General features: G+C 44.9%; 1 protein-coding gene across 1 annotated transcript in view; it reads left to right on the forward strand.

Moving 5' to 3' along the window:
- The window catches only part of ITPKB (inositol-trisphosphate 3-kinase B), a gene marked incomplete at its 5' end in the record, with an annotated part of 121,090 nt that overhangs the window by 65,776 nt on the left and 42,511 nt on the right, over positions 1-12,803 (forward strand). The window contains 4 exons of the mRNA XM_025216211.1: positions 1,570-1,774; positions 6,920-7,021; positions 8,589-8,660; positions 9,785-9,983. Coding sequence (XP_025071996.1) covers positions 1,570-1,774; positions 6,920-7,021; positions 8,589-8,660; positions 9,785-9,983 — 578 coding nt within the window. The remainder of the gene's footprint in view (positions 1-1,569; positions 1,775-6,919; positions 7,022-8,588; positions 8,661-9,784; positions 9,984-12,803) is intronic.

Raw genomic sequence — 12,803 nt, forward strand, 5'->3', positions numbered from 1 at the left:
GCTAGGAGGTAACAGTACTGGGCTGTTGAGGTCATTACCAGAGTTGCAGCTGAATGGAGTGAAGGCTGGTCTTTGTGGTGATGGGTAGAAGGAAGTGACAGGATATGGATACTGCAAGTAGTGCTTGGTATCTAGCAGGGCAGGCCTCTCATATGAGGAAATTCTCACAGAGGTGGCATAATCTAAATTGGAAAAATAATCTGGAATAAAGTAGGGTGTAAATTGCAAGGTGGACTACTCCAGATGAACTCCATTTGCAGATTCCCTATTCCAAATTGGTTTAATCCATTTTGAAAGGGGATTAGTGATCTGGAGATAAGCTGTTTTAATTTACTTAAGTCCCATTTAGATTATCAAGCAATGCTGAGTAGGTAACACTGGAGCAGATTTGACTCTGGTGTGACCTGCTTGTCTAGTTGTCAGAGCTTGTGGGAGAAGGCACCAGGGTTTGAAATACAAGGAGCTCGGGGGGGCTCAGCCCCCCTGTAAGAGACAAGAGCCTCCATCCGGCCTGCCCTGCACTTTTCTAAGCAGTTCCGGTGGCGGCTCCCAGCTTCCGGCTGCCACCACCGCAGGACCCCCCGCCCCAAGAGTCGGAGAGTAATTTGAGCCCTGGAGAGCACAGTCCTCTAGGACAAATGCTTTAAATGAACTAGTCTGATTTTAGCCCAATGCACTTTGAATTCTCTGTAAACTAGAATATCTAAAGTACGTGCGACAGGGTGCTGAACTGAGCAGGATCAGTAAAGTAGGGGGGGGGTGAGTCTCTTTATGCTCCTCTGTGGCTAACTACTCCCTGGGTGTTGGTTATCCTGGATACATGCTTTCTGGGGCAGGGACTGTTGCTAACTATGCAGTGCCTCGCATGGCAAGTCTTTGAGGCTGAATGACCTTTGTCTTTCTCCTTGTCCTGTTGCACGTGGCAAAAACAGTCCTACTTTATCCTGCCCTTGGAACATGGTATAAATTGCAGCACTTTCGGGAAAAGGGAGCGGGGAGGGGGTCACACCAGAATTGTGGTGTTTTTCTATGATTCACCATGACTAGGGCATATCTGCGAGCTGGGCAGAGCTCCAAGTGGTGGCTGGAGGAGTAGAAGTGAAAACCCTGTTTGTGAACTCAACAGTTGCCTTCTGTATCTCTTCCTATGTGTGAGTGGAAGATGCTGGTCTCCTCTGGCATCCTAGCTTGGGTTGCTGATGTAGAATGTGAGTCTGATACTTGTTTGTTCCAGCATTGCAGGCCCTGAAGTTTTGGGGCTTTATATTTCTTGAGTGAGACTACAGAGGTTCGGGGGATTCTTTGGGCACTGCCCACGTGAAACAGACTGTCTAGGGCCTGATCCTGGGAGGTGCTGAGTGTTATCTGCTCCAAGTGAAGGCAGTGGGTGTTGAGGGTACATGAAAACTTCTGCTGTAGCCAATATTAAGGACCTGATCCCTGATCTTGCTCATGAATTAGTGGTGCACTTCATCCCTCACCAGTGTTATCATTCATAAACCGTAAATCCGTATAGTGGAACCTTAATGTATGTTCAGGCTATTAATAAGTTTTGTACCCCTTTGACAGAACGTACTTGGAAGAGGAACTAACAAAAGCTCGGAAGAAGCCGAACCTGCGGAAGGACATGTATATGAAGATGACTGAAGTAGATCCAGACGCTCCAACCGAGGAGGAGAATGCCCAGCGAGCAGTAACCAAACCCCGATACATGCAGTGGAGAGAGACCATCAGTTCTACAGCAACGCTGGGATTCAGGATCGAGGGGATCAAGGTGAGGTTGCCTAACTTGCCTTCTGTACTGTACCATCCATTGCTTGCAGAGCCTATTTGAAAAACCACATGGGAGGAATGGAGAAATGTGAACCTCCTGTGAGCCCCCCCTAGCTGCAGGAAGCTTCTGTAGCTGGATTTACTGTAAAGAGCGCACACCACTCTCTCTGGGCTTAGCTCATAGCACTACAGTGTCTAAGATGGAACTTTGTAAAGCTGTTGCCTCCACCAAAAACCAGGCAGCGGTGGCATCTTTGCCTGAATTTTCGCTTTGGGCCATGTCAGCACCCAATACTATATAGCTCCAGAGCTGAACTGGATCAGGACCCCTTCTAAACTTCAAGGATATTAAAAAGTCTTGAGTCAGCTCGTCTGACTCAAGCCGCTTCTTTGCAAAATCTACGGAGAACTTGTTTCTATTGTTTCTGCAAACGTTCCCTCAGCCTTACCCCTTCAGTTATAGCAAGGTGCACTCAGACTCACCAGTTTACTTGCCTTAGGTAAGCTTTTTGTGAGAGAGGTTCTCTGTAACATTGCATGCTTTATTCATGTTTCACACACCACTGTGGTCCATGAAAGCATTAAATGGCTACCTGCTCTTAACTGTTTTAAGAAGGCAGGGCCGGATGCCATCTTGGAGACTAACTGGTTCAAAGGTGCCTTCTGCCTGACTTCAGACTAAGGTGGCTAATTATCTCTCTCCATCCTAACAGTTTAAAACTGCCCTCTAGAGGCAGCCTATCTAAGTGACTTTGGTCCTAATTGGTTCTAAGTTGTTTCCTCTCTCATGCACTGCTTTCCCTTTTAATGGCAAGGAGTAATTTGGTCAAAGTGCCTATGCTTTAGTTGGAATTCTGAGTTCTTTTGTGCATCTAAGTGGCAGCTTTTAAGCTGAATAAGTGTTATTTTTGGCATTTACATGCAGGTAATGATGCTGCAGATCCTTGCAGTGGGGATGCATAAGGTCATAGGTTTGATCCCTGGTTAGACTAAATGATCTCATGAGGTCCCTTCCCACCTTATTTCTTTATGAAATCTAAGCATGCATAGTAGGTGACCACCTGAGTGCACACTTACTCAGCTATATATATGCACCCATTCTGGATGTGTGCCTACATCCGAGTCCTGAATATGTAAGAGAAGTAAAAAATACAGGTTCAGGTTCCCTTTGGATAAGGTTAGGGTAGGGCTAGAACCTGGGGGCATCTTTACATGTGCGTGGGGGGTGGTTTAATTAGATCTTTAGTTAAAGCGCGCCCCCACTGCCATTTTGAAGCGTGAGGACACTGAATACTTGTAATGCCGAGGCTGCCGGAGCATGCCAATTAGCACATTCCAGCAGACTTGATTAATCGAGTCTGCTCTAACGCATTCTAATAAGAACTCATTGGAGCAGGTGTTGGGCACATGTATAGATACTCTGGGTCTCCAGCTTCCTAGGTGAGTAGCCTAATCACTGAGCTTTTGAGGCTAAAGTGTAAGGGGGGCCTTTCTCAATCTGTCCTCCTCCATACCCCCAAAACCTTTTACCTTGGTACTATTGTTTGACTGTCCACACCCTGAGACTGCTATGGATACATTCCACTGTTGTTTGCATTGCAGCAAACTGATACTCGCTATGAATTGTTTCCCAATAAATTGTGGGAGAACGTGCCTGCCCCTTTGAAGAACATGGACAGTAGAGGTAATTGTGGGATGGCATCAGAAAAATAGCAGCAGTTGAGCAGATCCAGCTTGCATTCACTACAGAGTGGTGGTTTCAGCAACTGAAGGTTTACATTAACCAGGACATTGGCATGTGGCCTCTGACAGGCCAGCCAGCTCCAATGAAAAGCCACAGCACACTTGAGTTAAAAGGTCTTGTGCATGGCTAGGAGTAGAGTTCTTGCTTGTATCTACTGCAAACTTAACTCCAGCCCTAACTGACTTGGACTATGTTTCAGTGATAATCAAGTAAGACTTAGGCTTCTAAGCTGCTTAAGCACTTCTGAACATCAGGGGTGTGCGAAGCGGGCCCTATTCGATTCGGATCCCGATTTCAGCCTGAATCGGGGATGGTGATTCAATTTGTTGATTCGGATCACTGTCCCTGATTCAATTCGGCTGAATCCGAATCTTCCCTTTCGTGCAGGCCCTTCCACCTAACCCAGTCTGCGAGAGAAAACCGGTAGCCACTTGCCCAATACAAAACCTCTGTCCTCATGATCCTGCTGCCATGAAGCTCATCCTGTCACATATCCCATTCCCTCTGGTCAGTCGCTTCCAAACACTCTCCTACCCTGTCCAATCCAGTCACGGGATGAACTTTTGGGCCACCCAACCAGCTGCAAGACACTTCCTTTCTCCATCTCTCTGACTTCCCAGCTCTCTTAAACTCCCCTTCTTTCCTGCTGCCTCCAGTGGACACGTGCATTGTCAGCCAGGACCTGCCATCAGCCCTTATTCTGAACAAACTTTTACCTATTTCCTACAGCTGTCACTCTCTGACTGACGGGTATTATACTGCTAAAATTGTAAGAATATACGGAGCTTGCCAAAGTGACTCTTTTGCTGCATCTCTCAACTGTCTCGCTAAGAACAGATACATTTATCTCTTCATTAGGCTATTGTGATGCCTCCATGGCCCAAAGAATTAACTGTTGTGCTGCAGCAAGGATGTGGGCTAACTGCTATGATTCTCCTTAAATCCCCTGCTCTGTGTAAAGGATTTCTGTATTGATTTAGAGGCATTTCTATAGACCAGGATTTGGGAAGGAGCTTAAGCATGAGGTGTCCAGATTCACTGTTTTAACTCTTAGACTGTGGAAAATCTCATGATGTCCCATGGTATGCAGTGCACAAGAACCCTCCTAGAAAGGACCTGACCTTTGCTTGAGTAGGAGTCCTGGGCTTCTGCCAAGAAACCTGGTGAATTGAGCACTACAAAGGTTACCTCGGGCCAAAAATGGGTTGTTGGCGCTGATGTGGTGAGGGGGCAGGATAAGCCTCGTTGCTCTGGCCTTATCAACCACCTTCACATTTCTTCTTTCTAAACTTTAGCTGCCTGGGGTTAGAACACCTGTAAATGCCATGCCTGCAGAAAGCACAACTGCAGCATCTGGCAGGTCAAGGAAATCGCCCGAGGGGAGTAATTATGGGAGCAGCATTGTGAATATGCTAGATGGCTTTCCTGAAGCTGAGATCATGCCTTATCTCAAAGCCCATCCACAATTTTCATTTAACTATGAACTCTGTATCAGACTCCACTTATAAACATGCATCTCCCTTTCTTAGACTAGACTTCAATGGCTGCTGCTGTGGCCCTTCCCCACATTTATGTTGACTGTCCCAGGGGAGAGGGTGAACGTATGTTTCCAGACCACAGCGCAAGGGCTTGTGTGACTTGTGCAGCCATGTTGGCAGCTTTCTTTTTAATGTGTGCGCATAATACAAGCACGAGAACCCCAGAGGAGTCAGCTAAATGGGGCCAGTGCCTGTCCTACCCCTGATGACCACAAAAATCCTTTCCCTAGTGGGGACCTGGTCACAATACTTAACCAAACTTTGGCATGTGGCCTGCATGCTCTGGAAGTCACCAAACTGTCTCTTGCTGGAGCACAAGAGGAAGCAAGTCTCTAAGCAAGGAAGTTTCCAGTAAAAAAGCTTGTTTCTCCTCTCTGAGGGCCCACATTTTGTAGACTATCAGCACAGCTGCTTTGTCCATGTCCCTTACAGTAGTGTAGGTCCTCTGAGAACATATGTTGCCCTTGAGTCCCAGACCATCCAGGATTTTATGTATTATAAATGGCTCCCAAACCTGCACCTTCAAGGAGCAGTTTACAGAGCACCGAGACCTATTCCACTGTGCATACATAAAGCTGCTTAAGCTAGGACAGTTGTTTGGGTGCCGCCTTCTGTGTGTGCGCATGCGTGCACGTGTGTGTGTATAAAGATTCTATCAAGGTGTGCGTTCCAAATTGGAAGTTTTAATTTGTAAACCATATATAACCTTGCCTTAGAGCTGCATACATATCATTTATTGATAAAGTCCAGCACGCTGTTTTATAGTCTGCAGAGCCCTGCAGCTCAATGCATTGTATCTGTGTACTTCACTTTCCATTTGTGACTGACTTCAGACTCCGTCTTGCTTGCAGTTAGTACCTTGCCTCATGGGAGTGCTGTGTGCCAAGAGCTGTGCTCAACAAAGAGCACTCTGCTGGGCAAACTCTGAAAGGGATCCCCTGACATCTCAATCTTCAGGGCAGGATATTCATTGTACTGCCTTCCTTCATCCCCTCCAGACTAACAGGATGTCTTTCTGGCTTCCATCCCTTCAAATTATTGTGCACAAACAAGTTGTTGTCATGGCAGAACTAGATTACAGAAATACAGCTGCATGCCTAGGGCACACTTCATACTAGCTTCTAAATCCAGGACTTTTCTTGGGGTAAGATACCATTAGGTAGAAGGTTCTTGGAATCTGGCTTTCAGTGATTGGACTATATACTCTCCTGTGTAAGGACAGATGTTGGAGGGAGGACAGCTCAACTTGGAGGACATCCTGGGTTGGATCTGAGTTTGGGTTGTATGCAGTATGAGAAGCTGGGATGATGACCAAGTAGCAATGCTGCTCATCTGGTGCTGGGATGAAAGGAGCTGGGTGCTGGGTGGAAAGCTGGTGCTGAGTGGAAAGGAGACCAAATTGTTTGTAGAAAGGAGACTTCATTGTTTGACCTCCTCCACCTTCTGTCATATCACTTTTTGAGACTTTCTAGAGGGAGAAAATAGCCTATTACCCAGGGTATGTCTCTGGTAAGTAGAGGTGAGCTGTTATAGCTTTGCTCTGTGCAAGCTGCTTTAGTACTTCAAATAAGACCATGCTACAAATTCCGGGAAATATCTGCCTCTTCTCTCAAGCCACCCTCAAATGGTTTCTGGCATAGGTTTTATGCTGGTTTCCTCCTTAAAGCAAGGGCACAGATGCTGGCTGTTGTCTCCCTCTAACCTGCCTTGGGTGGTACTTGTTTAAATCCTGACCTTGCAATCCAAGATGCTGGTCCACATCCTCCTAAGATGTGCAAAGTAGTGTTTAAAAACACAAATCCTTTTCCCTGACTAGCAGCTTTCATGACTCTCTCTGAGTCTCTCTCTCTCTCCTTCTTTTAAGAATGAAGATGGCACTGTAAACCGGGACTTCAAGAAGACAAAGACAAAGGAACAAGTCACAGAGGCCTTCAGAGAGTTCATTAAAGGGAACCGTAACATTCTGGTGAGTCATTCATTGCATCAGGAGGGCATTGCTCAAGTGTCTTCCAGGTGTAAGAATGGGGCTTCTCTCTGCGGATTCGTGCCTCGCTGGTGAACTTCTTTAATGCTGAGGACCACAGACAGATGAAGCCCTCTGCTGCTCTGCTGAGCATGCTTTAAAATAGCACAAAAGAGGGCAAAGAGAAACCACTTCCTGGAGTGGTGGAGCTGCCAGGGTAGGGAGAGGTTAAGGGAGATTGCATGGCTGGCTTTTATAACAACACAAATAACCTTGTTGCCTATAGCATCTGGTAAGATTAAGTCACAGGACAGGCAAAAGCATAAGCTTGGGTTGGCTACTCTAGGCAAGGGAAAGTCTGCTGCAGAGGTGCTGAAGACATCACCTCTGGGATGTAAAACTCTCATCTATAGTGGCTGAGGGTAGTGCAGAAAAAGAGGAATGGACATTTCCATGTGGTTTTTAACCATGGCAACTGCCTGCATGGCTGGTGAAGAGTTTTTCTTCCTAAATAAATTTACAGGGTAGCCTGGGAAGGCATGATCTAACAAGGTGCCTAGGTTCCCTTATCTGTGGTGGACATCTGAGTCTGAATGTGGCAAACCCCTATATCTTGCATTTGCCAAATCTGGCTGCTGAGTTGCTAGATTAGACTAGATATTTAACTGTAAACACTTTATGCTGACTGTCCAAGATCTCACTGTGTTGAGGGAGGTTTGTTTTAGGTCTTGCTATATAAAGCCTACACACTAATGACTCTAAATGGCATGTCTAAACTTGCACATTTCCTTTGATAGTAGTAAATTGGGATAGATTCTTAATTCAGTAAACAAAGCTGTGCAAATTGCTCCTGTGTACACCAAAGGACATGGAGGTCTTTCAAACCATCCTGACCCCATTCTAGAGTACAGCTAATGAGAACTGAATTTAATCCATCCTGTTGTCAAGGCTTCTTGAATCCATCCTGCCTTATCTTTGCCTTCCCCTGCAGCCCACAAGCTCCCATCATAGTTGGTGAACTGTCCACCCAAATTATACTAAAGCCATGATTCTCAACCAGGGTGCCTTGAGATCCTTTTGAGGGTGTTATGGGGTGCCACGCAATGTTAGTACTGTTGGCGTACAAACACAATTCACAAGATTAAACCCAAAAGTTCCAGGCAGGAATCCATGCTGTCAAAAGCATTCTGACCTGTTGTGGTCTTTCTCAGTTTTTTGCAACAGAAGAATTGCTCTATTTTTCTGTATTCAAAAAATAGGGCTGACTTGAGTCTATCAAGGAGTGTCTCCAGTCTAATAAGGTTGAGAACCACTGGATTAAAGGAAGGGCTGGCAGGCAGCTTGCTTGTCCAGTATTGGGCACATCAGACTATTTCTAATTTAGCCTTTCTGTTTAGGTCAGGAAAATACATAGGCTTGTTGCTTGTCTGGTAAGGGTTTCTCAGTGAACGTATAGACATTCACAATAATAACAATCCCACATGTATGCTTCACTGAGTCTGTCTAGTGACTTCCTTGAAATTTGCTTAAACTGGCCATAACACTTAACACTTTTTCTTTGTGTTTCCAGAACAGTTACCTTAATCGGTTGAAGGGGATTCGTGCCACCCTGGAGATGTCACCGTTCTTTAAATGCCATGAGGTAGAACTTGCCTTTCTCTATTGTAACGTTTCCTGGCTTGATCTCTTTCTAACTGTTGTACAGCTTTTAATTTCATTTTAGATCCTGCCCAAGGAAAGTAGCATAGTCAGCATAAAAGCTCCTCTTTCTGAAATCTGCAGCCATTCTCAAATCTGTTGCTTTAATTTATTTTTCCAGTCAGTATCTTTATGGAGATCTGATGTAAAACACTCTAATCTTGGTACGTTTGATGAGGTTAAAGATAGCTTTTAGCTAAAAACTATCAATTTTAATTAGTCCAGAAGTTTGTGTATGGGTTTGGAATGTCGAAGTTTTATGTGACTTCAAAAATATTTTTGGCTGTTCTGCTACAGACTAGATGGTATGCCTGTGATAAATTCCTTGTATAAATGCTGTCACTGCTCCCCACCACTGCCAAATTTCCAGGCCCATGGGGACCCTGTACACTGGATGACATGTCCTGTGCTGGCATAGCATATGGGGTTGTTCCATGGCCAGATCCAATGTTGGGTCAAGTCAGTGTGCACAGTGGACATAGCCCTGTGGGCCTAGCTTCCCTGTACTCATCTGGCCCTGGGGGCTTGAAGCGTGAGTACCACTAAGTTAGTTGAACACACCTTTGGAGATCTTTAAAAAAAAAAAAAAAAATAGTGCTGGCAGACTATATCAAAACAGCATTTGTAGTGCTTACCGGGTAGATGTGTTGAGTCGTTTTCCATTGAAATAATTTCCTGACAAAACAGTTTTGGTAAAACTGAAATTTTCCACAGGAAAAATCAGTTTCAATATAAAAGTCTAAATGGAATATCTCCTTTTGGGTCAAAGCCACCTGAATCGTACTACTTCCGTTTTTGAACTGAACCTCTTTGCATGTACAAAAGCTGGGATCTGTACTGTATTGGTAAATCCAGTTGTTTTAAAATGTCTGATTTGTATGTGCAAACACAGCTGGCAGGTATGCACTTAAGGTTTTGCTCATGCAAAAACCCTATATGAAGTATTGCAGGTGCACCTCTAGGTAATGTGTTTGAAAGTGTGGCCCTAAAACTGGTGCTATAAGGAAGGGCAGGCATGTGTCTAAGGAAAAGCTGGAGCATAAATAACTTGGTGTCTTCTTTCTGCAGGTGATTGGGAGCTCCCTGCTCTTCATTCATGATAAAAAAGAACAGGCCAAAGTCTGGATGATCGACTTTGGGAAAACCACACCACTGCCAGAGGGACAAGTCCTCCAGCACAACGTGCCCTGGGTAGAAGGGAACAGAGAGGATGGCTACCTCTGGGGGCTGGACAACCTCATTCAGATCCTGACAGAATTGTCACAAAGTGAGAACCTGCATTAAAGCCATATGTCCAACTCCACCACTACCCAGAATCTTGCCCCTCAAACTGACTCTTCCGAACTGCACTACAAGACACTTTCCAAACCCCTCCAATTTTAAAGCTATAATCTCCCTATTTAAGGTGTTGTTTTTTTAGTTGTGTAAATATGTAGGTCACCCGCCAGAACAAAAGCTAAACTTGAAGTCTTGGCTTTGTGCAGTAGACAGAAGCAAATCGTGTCACACCCTTTCAGTACCGGAGGTTAACGACTCTGGTTGGTCTGGCTAGGCAAATGCACGCTCTTTCTGTAGCATCTCTGGTTCTTATTCCATCTGTTTTTAACAAAAATTTATTTAGTGAAAGGTTAGGCAGTTGATGCATTCTCCAGCTGAAGGAAAATGATGTCTTAAGTGCTGAACTCTGTGGCTCATGAGATTATGTGTATGTTTTAATGCCTTTCCAGGTATCAGACAGCTCAGTCAAGTGAAGGGTGGATAGTAGTTGTTTATCTGTAATGATCAGCTGCCCTCCAGTGGCAGGTGTTGGTAACACACTATCTTCAAGGTAGCCAAGGCTAAGGCAGTTGCAGACTGCCATTTCAGGTGTTCAGGGGTTATGGAATAAAGAACAAACGTAGAGGTTGTGGAGCAGGAAAAGGCAGGATCAGCCAAGTGGGAGCAATTTAGTTATTTACTAATATCCTTAAATCTAGGAACCTAGCTGTGTAGAGTCTGTGGGAGTAACTAGTAATAGCAGATCTAAGCTTTTCTCTATACTTGAGAAATCCTATTATCTGCTTGGGATCATGGCATCATTTGAGTGGCCACTTGGATTTCAAGGTTACTTCTTATCTGTGGCCAAGTCTGGTGTGTGTGTGTATTAGTCCATGCTGACCTACCTGTGCTGGATGATGCGTTTCCCTCTAATCGCTGAGGTGGGGCCACAATGTTAGGTGCAGAAGTTTTACCACCAGCCTCAACTTCCAATTGAAAATGCCTTTGGATGGCTTAGCAGTATGGCAGTGTGATGCCACATGAAGGTCTGAGGCATTAGCTCAGAGCTCCTGAGTTGGCACTGGTGAGGACTGTTATGGAACCAGTAGTCTGGGGCCAGACAAGAAGAGAAGGATTTCTACATAGCCAATGATCTCTCTTTTTTTTTTTTTTTTTTTTTTTTTTTCCATTTTAGGAGCAGCTTCTAGCACTCCTCAGCAGGGGCAGCTGGCCCACCCTGGGCCTGAAGGGCCAAGACAGCAGTGAGGGAGAGTGAAAGTGGTGGTAGGAAACCACAGAGACACTTAAAGCCTTCAATGCTGATTGCTCTTTCTGACTAGCACTCAAGCGGGCTCTCCTCCATGGCATGAAAGGTTAACATTGCCAGGATGCCCCTTTCTTCTCCTCCCCACCCTGATGCCCCCTAACATCTGGTTCAGTCAAAATGTGATATGTAGACTGTCTCCATGATTTACTTTATTGCAGACTTCTTGTTACAAACCTTTTAAAATTTACCAAGTGCCAGGCAGCAGAGCTGTATGCTGCTGTAGGTCAAACCCTGCCTGTGTCTTCAAAAGAGAATTGCATTGTCAGGTCTTGAGGGGGCTTTTCAGTACACACACAAGCGATCCTTGAGGTGGTGTGGGTGTGACCTAATGCCTATAGGCTCATACCGGGGAGAAAGAGGGCAGTCAATCAGCTCTCAAGATGATCACATCAGTCTGATATGGTAAAATGTAAGGATGTTAAGGCATTCCTTTTGTGCCACAGTTCACTAAATCTGGTGGCGGTCTTCAGCTTTTTTTTCAGTTTGCTCTGTCTGAACTGGATAGCATACATGGCCTCTGCTTCAAGTCTTGTGAAAACAACCAGCCCTCTATTGAGGGTGGAGGCTATTTTTTAACTTCCTGGAACATTTGAACTAAGCAGACTGCTTGCATTGGAGCCGGTTTGCTAAAGGTCAAGTATTGGCAGAATGGCAGGGAGGGAAGCATTGCTGCTGTGTTCTGATCATCAGAGGGAGCTTGGAGGTCTCTGGGATTTAGGACCGAAGGATGGCATTGAGTTTAGGTTATGAGCAGTCCTGAAGGTTGTTGTCCACGAGTAAGAGCAGCTTCCGACAGAAGCTCTGAATCCCTCACTTGCCTGACTCCAAAAGGTCATTGCCTCATCTCTTTCCCCAGTGGCAGCGCTAGAGACAGTCTGCCATAGTCAAATGGGTGCAGCTTCCTATGTCAGGGAGGTTCTCTCACTGCAACAATAATGCAGAAGCGATTTAGCCATCAATTGTTCTGCAGTCGAACACAAGCATCTTTCATGAAGATTAAAATCTCCTAAGACTTTCTTGGTTCATATCTCACCAGGCACATGTCTGTAGTTCTTTTGATACAGTTGTAAATGGTTGCACTGTTTAGCTTTGCCCAGTCTTCCTAGGCTGCTTAGAATAGCCCATATGGAAGTGCCTTACAGACTCGCCTCTGTTCCATTAGTGTCATGGAAAAGTTTTGGTTTTTTTTAAGTTATATTTATTTTCATTCCTTTTTTAATTGCACAAAACACTAAGACTTAATGCATGGAAACTTTTTTTAATGTATTTTTAGTTTTAAAAACATCCTTTTCTAGCTTTGGGGAAAAGACCCGAGCGGCAGCATAGATCTGTGCCAGTTTATAGCTGTATTTTTAGCTTTTGAGTTGCTCCTATATGTGTATTATTATTTTTTTAAGTCTGTTTATAAACCTTGCTTTGCAGCTTCGAAAGAAGCAGATTGTTTCCCTGGATGTCTTATGCCTTTCTGGAGGCTGGAACTGTAGCTGTGAGATATTCTTTCCC

The sequence above is a fragment of the Alligator sinensis genome, unplaced genomic scaffold, assembly GCF_000455745.1.
Source record: "Alligator sinensis unplaced genomic scaffold, ASM45574v1 scaffold138_1, whole genome shotgun sequence".
NCBI lineage: Eukaryota > Metazoa > Chordata > Crocodylia > Alligatoridae > Alligator > Alligator sinensis.